The sequence below is a fragment of the Macadamia integrifolia genome, chromosome 7 (genome assembly GCF_013358625.1).
Source record: "Macadamia integrifolia cultivar HAES 741 chromosome 7, SCU_Mint_v3, whole genome shotgun sequence".
Taxonomy (NCBI): Eukaryota; Viridiplantae; Streptophyta; class Magnoliopsida; order Proteales; family Proteaceae; genus Macadamia; species Macadamia integrifolia.
The window spans coordinates 18,244,373-18,260,614 of NC_056563.1; the positions used below are offsets into that span (position 1 = coordinate 18,244,373).

The 16,242-nt window shown below is 41.7% G+C and overlaps 1 protein-coding gene across 4 annotated transcripts in view; it reads left to right on the forward strand.

The window, feature by feature from the left end:
* The window catches only part of LOC122083974 (GPI ethanolamine phosphate transferase 2), a 63,357-nt gene that overhangs the window by 29,683 nt on the left and 17,432 nt on the right, over positions 1-16,242 (forward strand). For all 4 annotated transcript variants that reach the window (XM_042651931.1, XM_042651932.1, XM_042651934.1 and 1 more), the window contains 2 exons: positions 14,711-14,942; positions 15,049-15,142. In XM_042651931.1, the coding sequence (XP_042507865.1) occupies positions 14,711-14,942; positions 15,049-15,142 (326 nt within the window). The remainder of the gene's footprint in view (positions 1-14,710; positions 14,943-15,048; positions 15,143-16,242) is intronic.

Sequence of the window (16,242 nt, forward strand, 5' to 3'; positions counted from 1 at the left end):
GAGCCGCTGTCACTTGATGCTTTTGGCAACATGTACTGTTGGGCTGGATAGGAGAATAAGTTGTCCACAAAGCCACCACCATGTGACTGGGCGCCATAGTCAATACTAGATATAGATGTATGTTGTATCCTAGTGAATTGACCATAAGGTCTATAACCACCTCCAATACTCCAACCAGGGGCTCTCTCCAGTAAATCGTGCCCACTTCTGCTATAACTATGAGGATGACTATCCTCTTTACTCAAACTCATTCTGCCAATAGATGTAGACAGACTATCAATATCCATACAAGCTCTGTGCTCATCTCCACCGAACCGGCGATGAGGCCCTCTAGTGTAATCTGCACTCCTCCCCCCCCCCCCCCAGGTGGACGTGCACCATGATCCATATATTGTGTGGCATGCTCAAATTGACTTTCCCCAGTGAATCGTAGTGGCTCCAGCTCTGGCTCGGCCTATTCATATGGCTCTTGAACTCCTTCAAAACTATCCCCATCCCCACCCCTTCACCATCACCGTCATCACCATCACCGTCACCGTCACCGTCACCATCACCATCACCATCACCATCACCATCACCATCACCTGGTGAGCGATGTTGTGTCTAAGCTTGGGTATGACCACCTGAGGAAATGGACCAATCATCATCTCCATCTGAATCAACCATACCAGGTGTGGGGTCGGAATGGTCGAGGGTCTATGCATGTACCCTACCATCTGTAGCCATGTACTTATCAACATTGACCGCTATCTCTTGCGCTACATATGGGTCTGACCTACCTCCAGGCTGATCCATCAACGTCTCACCTCTATACTTCACTCAGTACACTAGAGGATCCTCGTCATTTGAGTCAATTTGAAAAACCTTGGCAAACTCGATCTGACCCATATCATTCTCCATACTTAGGCGTATGTGTTGCATCCTCAGTCTAATATTGTAGTGCACATACACAAAGTCAGCAAGATGATCTGAACCTAATCGATTCTGCCTTACTCCAGTTTCGCTCACAACTGGATGCAAAACATGTCTGTGAGAGTACTTTGATAGCAATCTTCCTTAATTCCGGTGCCGAACCCCCATACAACACCCACCATTCAGTTGCATTATAAGTTACAATAAGTGCAAAAGATTTTTTTAATTTCAAAATATTTAACACTTATGTAAGTAACATATTACAATTTGAATTGCATACCAATATCAGTATTCGTACGGCCAGCGAATGCGGTGGGGGCTTCAAAACTCCCTAATGCATCCTTGAATTCTTTTGGTTATAACAATTAGAAAATAGTTAAACAACCATCTCTTTTAAATTGTAATTACTTTTTAGATTGCTATTGTACTACAAAACTCACCTCAGTAGTGGCTATAGCTTGTAGACTGGGCTTTGGTTGCAACATGGCAACCTCCTGCTTCACTACTTCAAAAAGGTCAGGATCCAACGCAAGTCAATGGCTATACTGATACCTAGGTTTACATAGTATGCTGAACTTTGACAAAATTATTATTGTCAATGACTCAATGTTAGCATTAATACATCATATAAAAGAATGTGGTGTGCATAGCTTACTAGCTTTATGCAATGGATGCTTTAGTTGGCACTTCTAACGTTCTTCTATTACATTTGCAAATTTCTTGCTGCCACATGGATTGGCAACGTAGACATGTTCTTTCATCATTTCCACAGTAGCATACAAGCTTGGCAAGGTGGGCTTGAAAGTAGAATCCGCCATCTTCAGCACGCCAACAATTGGTGACAATTTTCACCACTTTATCCAATTGTTTCCATAACTCATCTGATGAAATTGTTGCATGTGTTGTCTTACCACCAAAGGATCCTGATTCCCTCCACCCAAACCACTCCTTAGATGCAAATATGGTTCTAAGACCGGCTTTGTTTAACTCAAAACTCTTAAGTGCTACATAGTTGGTGGCAAATCTTGTGAGACCGGGCTTGACCAAGTCCCCTTGCACTTCTTCCTCAGTAGCTTCAATGAAAACCCATGATTATGTACAAATTTGCTCACTTGCCTCCCCTTCTCAATCACTCTTCACAATTTTGAGTTTCCCCATGTCCTTCAATATCAAATCAATGTGCTGCACAAGGAGTCCAAAAGAGTCGGAATTTGCTGTGTTCATCATTTTCTGACCAGCCTTCTTGTAGTTTCTTTCATTGCCCGTCGCAATTTGAGCAAAGTTATCTATCTCAACCTTTTGAACAACATTATCTATCCCAACCCTCTTACACTACCTCCTTCAATAGCTTGTAGATGCATTTTGCATCCATTGTTTCTTTAGATGCATCAACAGATTTCGGAAAATCTGTCCTTCTATCACAATAAACCATAAAGTTGATGACGGACTTTCTCTTTGGTCCTATCCAACCATCACACATTATGTATGGTGACCCCATAGCTTTCCCATGATACGCTTAATTAATATATGTATTCTTTCAACTCCTTCCTCTTCTGTGGCAAATACATATTCAAGATTGGCTGGTAATAGGGACCTGTAGTGGCGTTTGCTGGGATGCTATGAAATAACATTCACTTAGACAACCTCTCTAATATAAGCCTTTATATTAGTTCACATCCCCTTTATCTTATGTTGCAAGTTGCCTTTCTTCCTGTACCTATGAGGATCCTATTGTAATATGGGGTTCACTTGTGGTGGTACTACTGGAGGTGGATGTGGAGGTGGAGGTGGGGCAGCCCTTGTACTTTGTGTTCTCCTAAATGGCAACCAGGCTATGAAGATCCACTACCGTCTGCTCTAGATAGACTGACTCTTCATCTAGCCTCTCTACATCTATCCTCCTCACGAAGACTGCCTTAGCTCAACGCTTATGCCCGAGGCCAATTTCTAGCATCTTCCTCTCTCTGTATATAATCAGGCACATATATAGGGTCATCACTGTCATCATCACTATCATCATCATAACATTGCATTGGAACATAAAGTGCCTCCTCAAATTCTACCCTCGCCTTCTTCTTCGCCGCTTTCCTCTTATTCCCTCCCTTCATGTCTTCAGCTATGGACTTAGCGAGATGATTAGGTACTTCAGTGCATGTAGCCACATCTGAGCAATTTCTAACAAAATGTTTCTCAAATCTTGTGGCCCCACCACTTATAATCTTCTTGTGATGTAGCCACTTCGTGTTTCCATACAATCTCTCCACTATCATGACTCCTATCATGTCTCCCTCCTCATCGCTGCTTTGTCAGCCTTTATATATCACCTTAATTCTGATGCATAGAAAAAATAAGTCATTCTTAATTTAGGCACATCATTGAGACCACTATATATAATAGCTACTTGTATTTTTTTCTTACATAAAAATATTTTTTTTAAAATATAATGACATAATACAACAAAATCAAATATGGTATAACATAACCATTATGTACGCTTCAAAACACTTTAAAATTAATTTCAGATTTTTCCTTTACTTTTCAAATCAAAACACGAATATTGTTCCCTATTTTTTTTTTTTTTTTTTGAATTAGTAAACTACTTATCATATTTTTTGAAAATTAAAATAATTATTTACCTTCTGGAAAAAAAATTCGATCCCTTTATTGTTGTAGTCAGCCAATGGTGATTAATATATATCTATATCTATATATATATATATATATAGGGAGAGGGTTGGGTATGCTAGCTTATTACCTAGGAATTAGGCATGCTAGCGTTTGTTGACCGTCAGATTTCATCAATTTGATTTAAATCGTTGGATTTATAATTATTACTTTAATCTTAAATACAGTAAGGGAGAGAAATACTGACAGCTGCAAACACAACTTTATTGGAAAGAGAGAAATACTCTGGATCATCTTAAACAGTCATTTTTTTTTTTCATTTATTATAAGAACAGTGGGACCCACGCCTTTCTCCCATTCCTCATTATCTCTCCTTCTTCCTCCTACTCCAATGAAGTAACACAACCCTAACTGCCGGCTCTCACCCAGCCCCGCCCTACCCCCACCTTCTGCAACACATCTTCTGCAACTCGCACCATCGTGCCTTCTCTCATGCCATTCTTCCCATCTCTCTAATCCCTCTCTTTTAACTCATTTACCCCCACTCACACTCTCACCCTTGCGCTCTTATTCTCCCCTTCTAAGTGGTTTTCTTGGTAAAAAAAGAAAAAAAGATTGAAGATCGTTAGGTTTCAGCCATGCTTAATTTGAAATTTCTGGTTTTGTCATGGATAATGAAGCTTGGGCGAACCTGTTAACAGCCTCATTTCAGTGGCAATCCCACCCTTATTTAAAAATATGAAATTAGCAAAGAAAGAAACAAGAGAAAAGTGGGTCAGAGTTGGTTGGAAAGGCAAGGGTTGGAATCGATCGAGTTGATTGCAGGGAGGTTCAGGGTGGTCACAGAGTTGGGAGAGCCGTGAAAGGGGTGCAAAAGATCTGGAGGTGGAGCTAGCGGGAGGGTGGAAGCTGGGTGGGGCAAGTTGTAGAATAGATGGGTAAATGGGTGGAACGTTTCGATTTGAACTGAAAATGCAGACATGCTAGCGGTGGTGTTCTTAGAAGAAACAAGTAGAAGAAGACTAGGAACGCAAATAATTTGAGAAAAAGAAGGAAATACCAACATTGGTTGATGGCATAGAAAAGTCAGATATGTACGGCTGTACACTTGACACAATTTTACATACACATTCTTGTACGTTTTGTATCTTAATTTGTATATGTAAAGTTATACATACTATATAGACTCAATGGCATGGATTTAATCCATCTAATCCAATGGTCACTATCCGCTAGCATACCCTATTCCAGGGTAACCTGCTAGCATCCCCAGCCATTTCCCATATATATATATAATAGAGATCCATCAAAGCTATATTAACCACTTATTTTAATTTTATGTTGATGGAAAATGTATTTTCTAAACCAGGAAAATAAAATAATTATTTATGAATTAAAAAAAAATCGACACCTTGAGGTTGTAGATCGGCCTCCAGGCGAGAAGCTAGAATTTCGACCAAGAACAGTAGAGCAGGCAAATGCCAACAACCACTTCTCAGACCCCCAACCTTCAATAGCTTTCACTGGTTGGAAAGGTAGAACGAGAACTTCGGCGGCTAGTGGGCAGATCAAGAAAGAGATAGAGCTCTCCCTCTCCGATTTAGAAAGAGTATGGATCCGCTTCTCCAGACTCCTGAGGAGTTGATCACATGGAACGAGGGAAAACAGAATGAAGAGTGGGATGTGGGAGCCTCTCTTTCCAATCAATAGGTATCCGATCCTCAGCAACTTGAATCGAAGCAGTTAGGCTATTGGCTGAATCTATCATTCAAGAAGCATTTCGTACTATGATCCCAAAGCAATCTCCTTCTTGAGGACATAGAGGCGAGATAGAAAGAGTTTGATTCGAGGCCTATCCTCGTGAGTACCGGAATACAGGATGGGAGATCATTATTGTATTTCGTAGGGCATTTCGTTTCTTTAAAAAAAAAAGCCAAAATTATTGAGATTTCGGGGAGATGCCGACGAGATTTCAAACCATGATCTCTACAGCCACATGCATAGGACTAAAGATAACTATGGTTCAAAACGGTAGGGGCCACTCTCCTCACATCCACTGCCAATAATCCTCTTCATTAACAAATGCTGAAAAAGGCAATGAGAAGGAAAAAAAAATGTGACACAACAATTAAAGGATTTAGTAAAAGTGCTCACAGACAAAAGATTCAAGGTAAGCGAATTAAGTGAAATGGAAGAGGTTATGGGAATACTGCTTTTACCAGAAACAGAAAAGAGGGTACTATCAACCACCTAAACCTTATCTTTACCAAAACAAATGGAGTAAGGATCATAATAATGGGATGTACTAGTTATGTGGTCAGTAGCATCAGAGTCAATAACCCACGATAGAGTAGTGGAAGGTGCAGATGTGGAGACATACGTAATGGACGGTGAGGTATCATGTGAGGTAGATGGGCTGTCAAGCTGAGAAATGAGCTGGCGAAGCACAGCAATATCATCCCTAGAGAAGGAGTTGGTATCTACCTTTTAAGTGTCCTATAGGAACAGTCTCTGTCATAGTAGCATGGGCTGTAGCCCCCTCCCCTGTGGCCACCATGTGTGCCAATAGATCCACCACGAGTACTAGTAGGATGACCATTAAGAAACCCAACACCTCTCTTGGGTATGCTTAGGTTTCCCATAATGATCACATTGCCGGGGTTATCTCTGTCATCTCACGGGATGACCCCTGGCCTCAACCACTTCCACGGCATTCTCTGTGGGTAGTGGAAGAAAGAGTAGAGCTCTCAAGTGGAGGTGCAGAATCCATAGCACCTCTCTTGGTCTTCTCATTCAATAGGTAGTTGCACACCTCATCAAGGGATGGAAGAGGTGATCGGCCCAAAATCTATATCCGGATTGGCTCATAGTCTGAATTGAGCCCACCTAGTAGAACTAGAACACGCTCCTTCTTAAGGGATCTATAGACATTGGTTTCATCTTCAGGATTGGACAACTGAAGGTCTCGGTAATGCTAATACTCTTCCCAGAGTCTTATAACAATATTATAATAGTCAGAATTAATCTTGTTCCCTTGCTTCATGGAGAAGGCTTGCTAAAGGAGCTAGTAGACCTTCACCTACCCTGTCATAGGCCTTAGAAACACTGTCCCAAATATCTTTAGCAGTTTCCTTCTGGATAAATCTCCTTCCTATCTCAGGTTTCATGGAGAAAAGCAGCCAAGTCTCTACATTAGAGTTCGTAGTTTCCCATTTCTAGTAATCCGGATCTATGACAGCCGGAGCCTTGATAGCCCCAGTATTGTACCCTAGCTTCCCTATTTCGCAGAGATAGCCTCATAGATTGTGACCGATCCAACTTCACAAGAGATCTTAGTATTGGGATTATCAAAGACAATCAAACTGGGGTTGGTTCTACTCAACCCACCCGATGTAGCTTCCTTAGGTTCCATAAGATCAGACATGATGTAAGGATACCCCCCCAAAACAACACAAATGGAGATCCAAACCAAAGGGGAAACACAAGTCCCAAATATCTTCTTCATAGGACCCAAAAATAAAATTCAGCAAGCTAATAAACCATGAAATCTTGATGGAATATCAATAAAACTCACTTCTAACCATGGAGCTTCATCCCAATAGCATAAGCAAGTATGACAGTCAAGTAACATCCATCACAAGCAAGCAAAACATAGTGCTAGCCATTACAGACCAAACAACACAAAGAGAGGGAAAATGGTGAAACCTGGTGATGTAGGGGTTCCTAGGTGACTAGATTTCCTACAAGATTAGCTAACTAGGTAGGGTAAACTTAAGGGACTTGGGTTGGGCAGGGTAAGGGAAGCTCAAACAAGATTGACATGCAAAATAAAGTGAGATTAATGAGCAATGTAACAATAAGCAATAATAGTCTAAGAAGAAAAACAAAAATTCACTCAAGCATCAAGTGGTAATATGGGTGTAGGGAACATAGTAGTAAGCAAAGTTAGGTTCTAACACTAGCCTATTAAGCACCAAAGATAGATAAGAATCCCATGTTATATGTTCTAAAACCAGTCATGCTTTATAATAAAGAAAATTAGCACCGTCTAGGGCCAAAACAGTGGGCAAAATAAAGGTCAAATAATGGGCTAAAAGGGGGGGGGGTTTAATGGAAGAGGATGAAGCAAATAATAAGGGAACAGTGGGGGTTGGAAGGGTTCAGTTCACTACTTACCTGCTGCCCAAGTCTGAGGAGTAAAGAAGAACTCAAGGTCCTCCAAAATAAAGAGATGCAGTCCAACCCATTCGATAAAGGAAAACAGTCCAGATTGGTGGTGTAGTTCCCAGCAGTGACTCAGTTTGTTGATGATGAATCCAGCAGCAACCCAGGTGGGGTTCATTCATTAGAGATGATCTTCAAGTATTCTGCACATAGGCTGCAACAGTGTAGCAGCGGCTGCAGAGGGAAAACAGAAACAACGACAGAGAACAAGACTAGGAGATGGAGGGAGGCGAGAAGAGAGGGAACAGAAAGGGAGAAAGAGATCGAGAAAAGGGGGGGGGGAATAGCTAGAGGCGAGAAAAGGAGAGAGAGGTCGAGAGTGAGAGGAGATCGTGAGAGAGGGAGGCGATAGCTTTTGGCATTCCAAAATTTTATTCATTAACTGAAATTCTTGGCCAATGGCCTTACACTTAAATAAGAAACTAATTGCTAACAAAAGGAATCCTAGTCAATTAAAAGAACTAATTACTAACAAAAAAAAGTCCTAGCCAATAGAGGACTTTCTAAAGACCAATAGAAATAAAACATGTAACTTCCTAATTTACTTCAAACTAAAAATAAAACATGATTCTAAAAGATAAACTACTAAATATAGATAACCAAATCAGATCTGTGGGGGCCACATAAATTGGCCAATGGGGGAGGTGAGAAGAATCGACCAGCGTTGGGAAAGGCTGGTTCGATCCTCTCTCTCCTTCCTTCTTTCTTGTTTCTTCTAATCCTCCGGCCACAAAGATGGATTGTGTGATTGGGCCTTCTTCTTCTTTCAGCTGTACACCTTGATGTCCCCATCAACTCTCCCCAGCTTGGAAGAATTCACCTTCGGTGAATTACGGCTCAGGTAGTACTCAAGCAGGTTTGGGTTGAGTCGTTGGATTTCTTGCAAAGTGATCCAGGTGTTGTAAATCTTCCGGTTTCCACACCACTTGACCAAGAACTCTGTAGAACCTCCTGTGTGTGGACACAATCTTCTCATCAAGGATTTCCTCAACTTTTTCAGTCCTTCTCGTGACCTTAGGCACGGGTGGTAATGACTAATGAGGTGGGGGGAAGTGGTTGGTTTGGTTCAGTAGTCTCATCAATGGTGAAGGGGAAGTCCTCAAAGTCACTAGGATAGAAAGGGGTAATGGTAGAGGTACTATGGTATGGGACAAGGTCTTCAACATTGAAAATGTTACTGATCTCTATACTAGCTGACAGATTAAGAACATACGCATTGGCACCTATCCTCTTGAGTACTTTGAACGGACCTATGCTACGAGCATGCAACTTGCTTGCTTTTCCCCCTAACAAAGCATTGCGGCTTAATTCTAACCATCACCATATCGCCCTCTTGAAACTCTTGTAGCCTTCTGTGCACATCTGCCTTCGACTTATATTGCTCGTTGTTTAGTGCTATCTGTCTTCTTATACCTGCATGCAAATCATGTATATGCTGAGCAAAAGAATCGGCTGACTGGGAGGTCCTAGAACTAGACACAACGGGGATAAGGTCTATGGGTGCTCGAGGCTGGTATCCTGAACAGATCTCAAAAGGGGACAGATCAGTGATATGGCTCTTAGAGCTATTGTATGCAAACTCGGCCTGGCTAAGGACTCGGTCCCAACTGGTAAGGTGTTCTCCTATGAGGCAACGCAATAATTTCCCTAAGCTCCTATTGATAACCTCGGTCTGACTATCGGTTTGAGGGTGGAAAGCGGACGAGAAACGGAGCTTAGTGCCCATCATCCGCCATAGGATCCTCCAAAAATGACCAGTGAACTTAACATCCCTATCAAACACTATGGTGATGGGTAACCCATAGTACTTGACAACTTCATCAAAGAAAAGCTTAGCTACCTTGGACGCATCAGAGGTCTTAGAACATGGGATGAAATGGGCCATCTTTGAGAAGCGGTCTACAACCACATAAACAGAATCATGGCCTCTCGAAGTCTTTGGTAGGCCAAGCATGAAGTCCATGCTAAGGTCTTGCCAAGGGGCTTGGGGAACTGGTAGGGGAGTGTACAATCCCATGTTTTGCTTTTGTTGCTTGGCAGTCTGGCATGTTTGACACTGACTCATAACTCTAGCAACATCCCTCTTTAGTCCTGGCCAAAAGAATCAGTCCTCTACAAGGGTGATGGTCTTATCTCTACCGAAATGGCCAGTGATGCCCCCAACGTGCAATTCCCAGATCAAGAACTCTCGGAGTGAGGTCCTGGGAATGCACAATTTGTTTCCTTTAAAAAGAAAGCTCTCCCTAAGCAGGTAGTCTAAGCGACTGAAAGGGTTGCCGTCACTCAAGGAAGTGAACTGCTCACTAAAATCAGGACAAGTGGGGTATTGGTCCTTGACTCGCTCGAATCCTACAACCTCTACACTCATTGCTTGGAGTAATACACTAGCCCAACTCCTAGCATTGGTGCGACTGAGGATCATGTTTACCCGGCTAAGTGCATCTGCAACAGTGTTCTAGGCACCAGGTTTGTGCTTGAGCACAAAAGTGTATTCTTGGAGAAACTCGACCCACTTGGCATGTCTCTGGTTAAGTTTCTTTTGGGCACTCAGGTATCTTAGAGCCTGGTGGTCAGAGAAGAGCACGAATTCTTGCGGTAGAAGGTAATGTTGCCAATAGCGCAGTGATTGGATAACCGCATAAAATTCTTTGTTGTATATGGAATATCGCTGCCTAGCTTCATTGAGCTTCTCGCTAAAGTAGGCAACAGGGTGTCCTTGTCCTAAGACACTATCTATTCCAATACCAGATGCATCACAATTCACTTCGAAGACCTTAGAGAAATCTGGGATGCGCAGGACTGGGGCCTCGGTCATAAGCTTTTTAATCTCATTAAAGGCCTTCGTAGCATTCTTAGTCCATTGAAACTCCTTCCTTTTCATGCAATCTGTGATATGAGACATAATGGAACTAAATCGGTAAATGAACCTCCTGTAGAAAGTGGCTAAGCCATGAAAGCTTCGTACCTTATGGACATTAGTTGGCTCAGGCCACTCTACAATTGCTCTCACTTTCTCAGGGTTAGCAGATACTCCCTGAGTAGACACAACAAATCCTAGGAAGATGACTTGATCACTCATGAAGGTGCACTTCTTGAGGTTGACAAAGAGTTTCTCTTGTAAGAGCACATGAAGGACCTTATGTAAGTGATCCAAGTGGGAAGACAAGGTCTTACTATAGATAAGGATGTCATCAAAGTAAACCACTAGGAACTTGCCAATGAATAGTTGAAGCACTTGATTTATTATCCTCATGAAAGTGCTAGGTGCATTTGATAAGCCAAAAGGCATGATTAAACACTAAAAAAGGCCATCCTTCGTCTTGAAGGCTGTCTACTACTCATCTCCAGGCCTTACTCGAATTTGGTGGTACCCACTATTGAGATCAATTTTTGAGAAGATCGATGAGTTGGCCATCATATCCAATATGTCATCAAGCCTAGGGATAGGGAACCTATACTTGACAGTGATCTTATTGATGGCCCTACTATCAACACACATACGCCAGGTGCCATCTTTCTTTGGCGTGACAAGGCAAGTACTGCACATGGGCTAAGGCTCTCCCTAATGAATCCCTTTTGTAACAATTCATCCACTTGGTGCTTAAGTTCGGCATGCTCTTTGGGACTCATTTGGTAATAGGGTAAGTTCGGGAGAGAGGACCCTGGAACTAAGTCAATAGCGTGGTAACTCATCAGGTAGCCCCTCAGGGAATAACCTCTCAAATTTCCTCAACAAGAGTTGTACTTCTTTAGGAGCCTTAGTAAATAAGCGTGACCTATCGGTATTACTCTGTATGACAACTAGAGCATAAATCACCCCTGACTCTTGACACTCTCCTTCAAATTGTTGTTGATTTAAAATGTTGAGTGTTTTGGTGGGGGTGTGTTTGGATATACTTCCCTTGTGTTCTGGAACCCTTACTTCCTTAGGGGTACTGTGGGTCAGCCTAATTTTCTTCCCTTTGAACTCAAAGACATAGGTGTTAGACTTCCCATAATTGGTGACATCCTGGTCATATAACCAGGGTTTACCTAAGATGATGTGGGCAACATCTATCTCTAGGACATCACACCACACTCGATCCTCATATCCTACAAAGTGTAGGGGAATTAGACACTTCAGATTAATGGGGATGGTGGACTGATCTACCCAGGCAACCTTGTAAGGCTTGGGGTGGGGTTCAGGTTTGAGGCCCATTCGAGCAACAATGCTCTTGATGACCACATTCATACAACTCCCGCTGTCTATGGCAATGCGGCAGTTTTTGCCCTGATGACATGTGTAAGTAATGAAAATATTAGTTCACCGCTAATTATCGCCACTCCTAGGTTGTGAGACCATGCATTGCATAATACTGAGCTTGAGGTCACCAGCCTCCTCGGTGTCCTCATTAGTTATGGTCTCATCTGGTTTATGGTCCTCATACTCATGGTCCTGAAAACCCTCTTGGTCACTTTCTTTAGGAGTCTGCTTTCCCATATAAAAATTCATATTGGGACACTCTCCGGAGAAGTGACCAAACCCGCGACACTTGAAGCACTGTTGTTGCCCACTACTCTTGGGTGCTTCTCCCAAAATTCCTTTACCCTTATTGTCAAATTGACGTTGTGGTGCAGCAGGGGGTTTTGAGAATCTAGTTGAGCCTTGGGGTGGTTTTCTAAATTGGGACTCCCCAGCTTGGAAGCTCTTTCTCTAAGAATAAGTTCTCATGGAGGATTCCACCTCAAGGGCTATCCTGAAGGCCTATGGAACGTCTCGCACTAGGTGGGGTGCCATACGAGATTGAATTTTGTAGTTGAGCCCAGTAAGGAATCTGGATAGTGTTTTCTCAACATCTTCCCGAATACGGATTTTAATTTTCAATTCACTGAACTTGCTCATGTATTCGGTCACAGTCAACTTTCTTTGCTTCAGGGTATTCATTTCATTCAGCAACTAAAGCCTATAAGTGATAGGCAAAAATTCCCTTTTGAGCATCTCTTGCATTTCTACTCAGGTGGTGATTGGCTCAAGTCCTAGGTGGTCCTCTTGGTACTCTAGGGCTGTCCAGAAATCCTGGGCAGCTCCCATAAGCTTGAACTTAGAAAATTGATAGCGGATTTCCTCTGGCATATCGTAAAAATCGAAGTACCTATCCATCTGCTTAATCCAATCCAGAAGGATCCTAGCATCAATCTGACCATCATAGGTAGGGGCATCTACCTTAATCATCCGTCTGACATCAAAGCCCCTATCATGATGCTCATAACCCTCATCGTCTCCATATTGGGTATGGTGTCTTGGCGGTGGTCCTCGACCCCTACCCCGACCTCTACCACACCCTGGGCCTTGGAAGTTATTCCCTATCTGGTCATAACCATCAGTGTGGTTATTCTCATTCACTTCCTCAGGGTTAAGGCCTCTATCCCTAGGTTCAGTGCCAGTTGTGTTATGGCCTTGTGGTCCATCAGGGTTTTGGGCACTTGTCTCGAAGGCAGCCAACTTGTCGGTAAGGGTTTGGAGATGGGCAGCCTATGTCTCCTATACAGCTTGGTTAGCTTGGAGGGTAGCTTGGATGGCTTTCATGAATTTAGCCAACTGCTCAGGTTGGGTGGTGGTGTTAGGAAGGTCAGACATATTCTTGTATGCTCTACATCTACGAGTGGACATAAGGAGATGGACAACCAAGGTACAGTTGCCACCAAAGACTCAAGGTCTACTTAGAATCTCCAATTGAGACAGGTAGTTAGCCCTCTCAATCTTGAGGTCAGAAATCTCCCTCTCAAGTGTGTTTTTGGAGGGAATAGCGTCCAATGCTATTTGGTCCCGCCAACCTAAGGAAGAAAAGGGTGTCCTCTAACCTATGGTAACGCTTTCTTAACTCAGACTCGACTACGGACAGATTGTGACAGAGACTAGACCTCAAAAGGTAAGACATGTAAACAATGGATAGTAGTACCTAATTACCCTAAATCTAGACAAAACCATGCTCTGATACCACCTGGCAGTAAGGAGGAGAATGAGTTGTATTCCAACAACTCTCCAAGATACACACCAAGACTTAGAGGGATAGAAAGAAGGGCTATGGGCGACTCTATCCAGCCAGACTCACCCTCAACCAATATTTGAGGACAGAGAAATGAGAGGTTGATACTAGGCTGGGCGGTAATGCAGGGACTGGCCTCTCTTCTCTGTATGGGCTTCAAATAGCCCTTGTAAACGTTCAACACCATTACAAGTGCCTTCAACTTGCTTCTAGAACATCATCAAGTCTTCTTGTTGAATCTCTTTACATAGTATAGCCTCTATTGGACCCCTTTGCTTTCTAGGGTTCCAAAAGATACTCAAAGAATGAATAGGAGAAACCTTGGTCGACTCTCAAACCCCTTATTGCTCTGATACCAAGTTGGAAGCTAGAGATATTAGGGTTAGAGATGAGGAAGATGAAGAGAAGAGAGGAAGGAAGAAGAGGGAGAGAAGTTGAGAGAAGAAAGATATAGAAGAGTGCAAATCATGATAGAGTATTTTTCTCTTCCACCTATATTAGGTTCAAACTAACAAGTTGGGGAAATTACATAGGTCTCCCTAGGGAGGTAAAAGGGAGAAAAAGAAAATACAACTTAGGACAACATAATATAAAGACAGTTCCTAAAGTACCCCTATTACATAAACTCCATCAATGTTATATCATTTTTTTGGTTATTGAATCTTGGCTGCTCTGCATCACTCTAATTTGTCTGGTTCTCCAGTTGTATTGGTTTCTCACTTCCCAGCCTTCTTCTACAAGGCTATCTTTCATTGACTATTCCTTTTCTTTCTCATCAAACACACACAAACACATGCGCTTAAGGTGATCCAAAGATAGGTACTTAAAATAAGTTGAATTTACTTGCTTCCTTTTGGTTTGTCGTCACTTGAGATAAAACTTACATTTCTACATTTCTTTGCTGTGCTGCTTGAGGACCACAGATGATCAATGGATAAGAGCATTGGAGTTGAATTCCTGGCAACTACTAAGATTACTACAGGCACAATTACCTGGTTTATCTCAACAAAGTTTTCCATGTAATGACTCTAGTTATGAGCAGTCATCTAAATTCACCGAGTGTATTGGGCAATTGGAGCAGAAGTTTTGCCATTTCTATTCCAAAGCTACAGTTTTCCATAGTTCCTGGAAATCTAGGAAAGGCCAAACTATTGGGTAATGTATCTGGCATCTGCATAATCTATCTTGGACTTTATAGAGGAAATTTATGTTCGAAATATTATTGACACCATCTGTTGCTCTGTGTTCTACACCTATGCAGGTCAATTAATATAGATGACTTGAGGAATGCTGTTAAAGCATATGACGAATTCTTAAGAATAGCAAGTGACTGGTTATCGCGTAGAGCCACTGATGTAAATATCATGTCTTTCCATAATTATTTAATTTGATTTTAATATCTGAACATGAAGAGGTAGTTCCCACCCAGGAGCTGCTTTGTAATTCCAAATTCAATGGACTCTCAACCGGCATGATTTGATCTTTTTTGGTGAGGATGGGGATTGACTGTGTTGACTCGGATAGTTGAACTATTCAGCCATTCAGGTTAGTGTAAAAAAAAAAAAAAAAAAGTTCCCTAAAAGGTAGAAACGTTAAAAGAAAATGACAGGCTAATTTGGAAAAAGTAGAAAGTAAAGTGGATATTAACTGTTCTTTTGATCAATGGGCATAATAGTTTCAATGATGAGTATTCACTTTACTCCCTTTTTGGCAGAATCAAATTCTCAAATAACTTAACTGAATTTGTTTGTGATGGTAGTGAATTATTTGTTCATCCATAATAGAAGATTAGAGATTCTATTGAGAGAATGAAGAAGAAAGACTCAAAATTTTGAGGCTGAGGTTGCACAGAAGTGCACCTAACCCCCAAACCAATGCAAATATAGAAAATCACAGAAAATAAAACATAGCCTGAACAAAGCTACACCCCTAATTTTTGGGAGGAGTACGTCGCCTTCTATAGTACTCTTAACAGCTCTCTTCTTCTTCTTCTTCCTGTTGTAATATTATTATTAGTTTACTATGGTATTACCCTCTCTTTTGCTTATGTTTTTGCACTATTAATAAAAAATTGTTATCGATCAAGAGAAAAACAGAAAATGTTGTAGATTGACGCAGAGAACACCATAAGTTGAAAAGAAACCATTCTAAGAAATCCTCTAGGTAGTCACATTTATTCTTGAAGATGGTTAAAGCAATACTAGTAATTAATGTGTGCTCATCCCACTTAACTCATGAGTCATATAAGGAAATTGTTGTACACACAATGCATCTGGCATGTGTGTTGTTGTCATTGTTGTCAAAACAATGTAGACAGATGGCTGTGTTAGTGTCATCACCCAAACCCAGATACAGGTAAGGGTACAACCCTCGAGGGCACTGATCAAATGATACAAAACGGTCACAAATCAGGCATAAGAAAACTCATAAAAATTCATGGGTCAACAAAATAAAA